The sequence below is a fragment of the Cyphomyrmex costatus genome, unplaced genomic scaffold, assembly GCF_001594065.2.
Source record: "Cyphomyrmex costatus isolate MS0001 unplaced genomic scaffold, Ccosl1.0 scaffold825, whole genome shotgun sequence".
Taxonomy (NCBI): Eukaryota; Metazoa; Arthropoda; class Insecta; order Hymenoptera; family Formicidae; genus Cyphomyrmex; species Cyphomyrmex costatus.
Genome location: NW_017280403.1, coordinates 280,747 through 286,770, shown reverse-complemented (window position 1 = coordinate 286,770; position 6,024 = coordinate 280,747). Strand labels below are relative to the sequence as shown.

The following is a 6,024-nucleotide window of genomic DNA, read 5'->3' as shown; positions in this document are numbered from 1 at the left end:
CTCTCTCTCTCTCTCTCTCTCTCTCTCTCTCTTTAACAAAACTAATGTCAGGGAATGTACAGTCTCTGTGTTAATTACATTTATGAATAATATGCACGTGCTGCAAATGTCAAGTAACATTAACATAAACCGATCAATTTTACATAAAGTATAGAATCCTGTTTTTTTTTTATTTTATAAATAATTATTTATTTTAATGATACATAAACGTACAGAGTAAAAATATGTTGTGTATATTTCATTCGTCTTCTCTAATTTGATAATCATATTATACTAAATGTAAAATAAAACAGCATCACAAAAAAGAGATTATATTTATTTTGCTAGTGAATCGTCTAAATTATGTATATAAGGAAACCTGAAACACAAAATAATCCAAACTGATTCAACATCGATTTAGTAATCCGTTTTTATCTTTTCTTGTAATTATTATATACAGGGTGCCCCATGTAAAGCACTACAAGCGATAATCTTTAAAAGAAGGGGAGACCGGGTCTCGTTGGCACAAGAGGTAAGTTGGTATCGCGTTCAGTTTATGTACTTATGGCAAAAGAAAAATAGAAAAATTATTGCAAAATATGTCTTTTATAACATATGTATTTATCCTTAAGTTTCATTTAAATCAAACAAGTATTATAATAAAAAAAAGAGAAAAACGTAATTCAAGGGGCACGAAATAGATTTTCGAGCGTTTCAATATTTTGTATTAATACTTCTCAGCTTGAAAACATAAATCTAAATGACGTATTATGAGTTAAAAGAAAAGTTTTTGTTATTATACGACATGCTATTTTGAATGATGATAGTAATTTGTTACAATAAAACTATTAAAATCAAATGTATGTAGAGATGGGGTACGTTGACTCACATATTTAATGCAACTTATGCAAGATTAGTATAGGTTAGCAATGATGTGCTATCGTTCGCACTTCACACGTAAAAGTCGTAAGACGTACCTATCGATGTTCGTGATGTACTACGTACACTTATATAAAAAATATAAAAAATATAATATAATTGACCTGGGCATGTATCATGAAACAAAATCAGAGAATGGAGATTCTGATAGAAATTATTCCGTTCTCCTTAAAAAAAACATACACAATAGAAATCTGGAGAATAATTGAACAATTCCGATCAGGATCTATTTCGATTTTGTTCCATGATAAGTACTTATAAGTCTCTTAAGAAGTGTGTTATGCCTTGATATATGTATAATATGGACAACTTGTTCCATGGTATCTATCAACTTACCCCATTATCGGGGCAAGCTGGCTGCAATGCAGTGTGTTCGTACTACACTTACTACAAAAACTATACATTACACAGAATTGTTTGTAGCATCAAAATACAGAAAAAGGTTCTTTCTATCATATTAGCATAGTTTAATCAGTTATTTAAAAAAATTAATGCTGAAATTATGAAAGCTGTGCCAACGAGATCCGATCTTCCCTAAGCACGAAATGAAAAATACACTACTCAATAAAATTATAGGGTTACTTGTTTCACCATGCAAAAATAGAAAGACTTCAAGATAGAATAACTTCGTCAAAAATCACCGTATCGAGATGTTATAGAAAGCATTCGACAGCTTAAAATCTCTACTTTTCAGATATCAACAAGCAGAAAAGACACGAAATTGTTCGAAGAGTGCCTGGAAACAATTTATTTTCTATTTAATTATTTTCTATTATTGACCTTGCGTAACCTTGAATGACCTTCAATTATAGGTCACTGTATTCGTCTTAAAATGCTCTATCAGAATGTAAATAAAAAAACATCGTTCCATTTAAAAAAACAGATTTGACCTTTGCCTATCCTTTACGCCTCTACCTACAAAACAATTGTTGACATCACATTATGTGCCCCTCAAAACCAAGCAACTTTTGTTTGATACTTTTCCTTCTATTGTTAAAAACAAGTTATTCAGGTGACCTGTTTTAAATGCCTCACCCTGTATATTAGCTAAAGTGAGATAAATTGATATACGGGGTGTCCAGAATTTAAATGTCAAAGCGTTGGGAGAGTGTAAAGGATCGATAAACTAAGAAAAAGAGTCTTATAGAGATATGCTCAGTTTTGCTTCCTTTTGGGATAAATCACAAAAAAGATAAAACGATAGTTTTTGTTTTGTATTTTTTTTATTAGTTATTCATGTTGTATTTATTTAATTGCTTAATGTTGATATTGTTTAAAATGTTGGTCTCTTACAGGAATGTAAGCATACATATCATCAGTACAGACAGCTTGTGTGCAACGAAATACTGATCTGTGATATTCAGTGCACTGTAGTTTCGATTCGATTTCTCAATTGTTCTCTTAAATTGATTAACAATGAATAATCTTCCTTTAGCACCCTCTACAGAAAGAAGTCCAGTGATGTTAGATCAGATGATTTGGGTCATCAAGACACTACTTCTTCATAACTACGTTTTTGCCTTTTCTGTGATTTTTCTCCAAAACGAAGCAAAAACGAGTATATTTCTATAGGACTTTTTTTCTTATAGTTTATCGATCCCCTACACGCTTTCGAAGTTTTAAATTCTAGACATCCTGTATATCACGGTTTAAATTGCTCATATGATAATCTCTGTACATTAATAAAAATATAATAAAAATAAAAAACAGATCATAGATGTATTTCTTAATGCAAATTGTATTTTTTAAAATTATTTTGTAATGATTAAATAGCAAAATGGTATTACTTACAAAAAACAAATGTAATATGTTTTTTAAAATTGGCTTGTTTCAATATAATAAAAATGTTAAATACGAAATGTTATATTAACTGAATATTTATATATTTCTCATACACGCAGCAACAGCAAATCAATTATAGCTAAGCTTGCGTAATATAAATCTCTCAATACACGTTCCTCTTCATATACGTTTGATTTTAATTATTTTGATCATTATAACATATTACTGTTATTATATATACTCAAATTAATATATCTATATTCAGTAACAGAAACTTTTCTTCTAACTATATATAAAATAACGTTACTTATTGTTAGATTTACTCTTTCAAACTGAAGAATATTAATACAAAATTTTTAAATACTCAAAATTTCAATATCAAATATAAAAATGACTTACTTTGGCTCTCAGATTATAAACACAATATCGTTTTCTCAATAACGGGCAAATAAAAGATACATTATTTGTGCTTCAAACGTTTTACGAGATGGAACTATATACATATATAACAATTATTTGATATCGATTAAAAATTTTTTGTTTTTTTTTTTACTCATTTTACTAATTATCATATAATTTTAATCACTTGAGGTGAATATAATTTATTATTTATTACATATGAATGAGAGACAAAGGCGTTATTCATGGCATAGCAACCATGTGAAGGTCGTTCTCTCCAAAATAGGGACTTGTGAGAGGCTCATCACAGATAAGCAGAACACCAGACAAAATTTCTCGAACACTTATGCACAAAATTGAATAAAATTATATACAGCTGAAGTTGGCTTAAAATGAGCCGAAACGTATAGAATTATTGTATGTAATAGCGTTTTCTCTTGGCTGCACTATCACTCACCAGTACAACACTCAGACAGTGTAGCATGTTTTTTTGGCTGGTGGTAGACGAACTCATTCAGTGTTTCCATGGCTATAGTGTAGTGCAAATTTTATGCAAGTGGGATTTTACTACACGATCTCAAAAGGACGGTGTAGAACCAGTGTAACATTTAAAATTTGAAAATGGAAGTCAACCGGCAGCAGGATTAAACACGATAGCATGAAGTAGTGTATACTATGGTGTGTGTATACTAATAATAATTGTTTTCTTTTATTATTCAGTTCAAATTTTCAAATATTGCAATAAAATTCGTGACAAAAATGACAAGATTCTTGCAAAAAGCAAGCTGATTAAATCATAAGATTCTAGACAATTCTTGTTTTTTCGGGAAATAGCTCTTCATAATTGGTACGTCGAAATACATCATTCAAAATTGAAATTATACGTTCGGAGACCTCTTTTTCTATAGGCGATTTAACTCGTTTCACAATGTCCTTTTTATTGGTATCTATGATATCCTTTATTATTTTATATAAATCAGCTAGTTCCTTCCTGCTCTCATCAATTTTGAAGTCAAAGTCCTTGATGTCGAGATTGAAGTTTATTTTTGATACATATGAATATTTGTTGCCGTTCTTAGTTATCGTTTTCAAATTTAATTCTACTTTTACAGCTAGGTTATCTATAATAAGTTTGATATAATTAACTTTAATATTTAATTATAAAAAATTTTATATAATATTGTGTATTACATTTTATTTTTATATTTATAAGGTTTATGTTGATTATTTTACCTACCTATTGTAATTTGAATTAATCCATTGTAAACAATTTGCGTCAGTAGTCGTGCATTAAAATCATATGAACCATTCAATTGAAGATGCTTGAGATTAAAATCAAGACTAATATGGTTTCTGTCAGAATTCGAGTAAACGGAGTTTACGTCGAAATCACAAAATCCATATGTTTTTATATTTTTAACATTAGACTTAATATTTTCAGCATCAAAAATAATTAACTTGTCTATAATTAATGGCTCTAATGGTAGAATGTTCAGTTCTGGCATCCCTGTGCAGATCTTATCTTTTACAGAGTCAATGTTGCTTTTAATACACTGGTTGTAGTTTGAATCTTTAAGATCTTTACCACATGGATTAATGTAGGAAGCTATAACAAAATGTATATTATATTTCTTATAGCTAAAATTGATGGGTACGACCATCCGTTTAAATTCCAATGTAACAACAACAAATTATATTTCAGAACATTATGCAATTTTCGCAATTCAAATATAATAATACATGAACAGACGGTACACATATACTCATACATGTCTAATAAAATTTATAACATTTAAAGAGATTTTATTATTATTATAATTGTATATATAAATTTTTTTAATAAGAGTAATATTTATTATTAAATTTACAGAAAATTTATAATATACAGTTATTCATAAAATTGAACCAATGGCAAAAAATGTTTCATAAATTTTATTAAAGTTTTAATATAATTTTAAGGAGCAAAATAAAGAATATAATTTTAAATCTAAATTTAAAAAATGTTTAGATTCGGATTAAATCAGAATCATAAGCAATTAAAGTTTAACATTAACGTTGTAAATTTATACGCTTCATGTTGTAATTATGCATATATACACTCAACAGCAAAATTAGAGCATCACTTATTCTATCCCCCAAAAATAGGCAAATTTCAAAAGAGTGTAACTTCATAAAAAATGATCGTAAAAAAATTTGTAAAAAAGCATTCTAAAGCTTGAAATCTCCACATATGGATGCATAAAGCGATAGAATATTGCAATTATCATAAATTAAAACGATATTTAAATTCCTAATGTATTGTACATTTTTATTATTACTTATCATAATAGTTTGAATCTTTATTCTGTACTTAAGGATTTTACACATTTCAAAAACAAAAAATGCCAATAACAATAAGTTTGCGCAATAAAAAATAAAAAACAAATTTGGTTTATATTATTCGGCAAATCAATCAATTTCAAACTAGTTTTTCTAATAAATTGAGTTATTCACCTTTAACATTAATTATCAAGCTATCCAAAAAAGTAATAAGAATTTAATATGCATTAATGTAAATTTAATACGAACACATTTCTCTTTCGTCCTTCGAAACAAAATCAATATCATATCATTTGCAACGAATAAGATATTAACATATGCTGATCTTTTTATTATTTGAACTTGCAAAATATATAATTTCTATAATGACAGCTATTCACAATATGACGCAAACATAATACAGCAAGAAAATCAATTTGATTGTAGAAGAAAAGTGACATTGAAATTCTATTTAACTTTGCATTTTTTTAAAGTATATTGATAATAATATAAGTATTAAATCGCTTGTTATATTATAAAAAAACAACAAAAGTAAGGTGTTAATATTCGGTATAAACAAGCAACAATTTATCAGTTGACAAATTTATTATAAAAAAAAAAAAAAAA

The 6,024-nt window shown here is 27.7% G+C and overlaps 1 protein-coding gene across 1 annotated transcript; it reads right to left on the bottom strand.

The window, feature by feature from the left end:
• Positions 1 to 3,903: 3,903 nt before the first annotated feature.
• LOC108781484 (uncharacterized) lies at positions 3,904 to 5,175 on the bottom strand. Its single transcript, XM_018549445.1, has 4 exons — positions 5,169 to 5,175; positions 4,558 to 4,705; positions 4,337 to 4,452; positions 3,904 to 4,220 (listed from the first exon to the last, which is right to left on the bottom strand). Exons 1-4 carry the CDS (start codon positions 5,173 to 5,175, stop codon positions 3,904 to 3,906), a joined length of 588 nt encoding a protein of 195 aa, XP_018404947.1.
• Between the last annotated feature and the right edge of the window lie 849 nt (positions 5,176 to 6,024).

Excerpts from the sequence above, each read along its gene's own strand:
- LOC108781484 (XM_018549445.1), bottom strand. Across the intron at positions 4,453-4,557 it reads GAGCCATTAATTATAGACAA|AAACCATATTAGTCTTGATT; the intron begins GTTAATTATTTT and ends GAATTCTGACAG. Across the intron at positions 4,221-4,336 it reads ATTAATTCAAATTACAATAG|ATAACCTAGCTGTAAAAGTA; the intron begins GTAGGTAAAATA and ends AACTTATTATAG.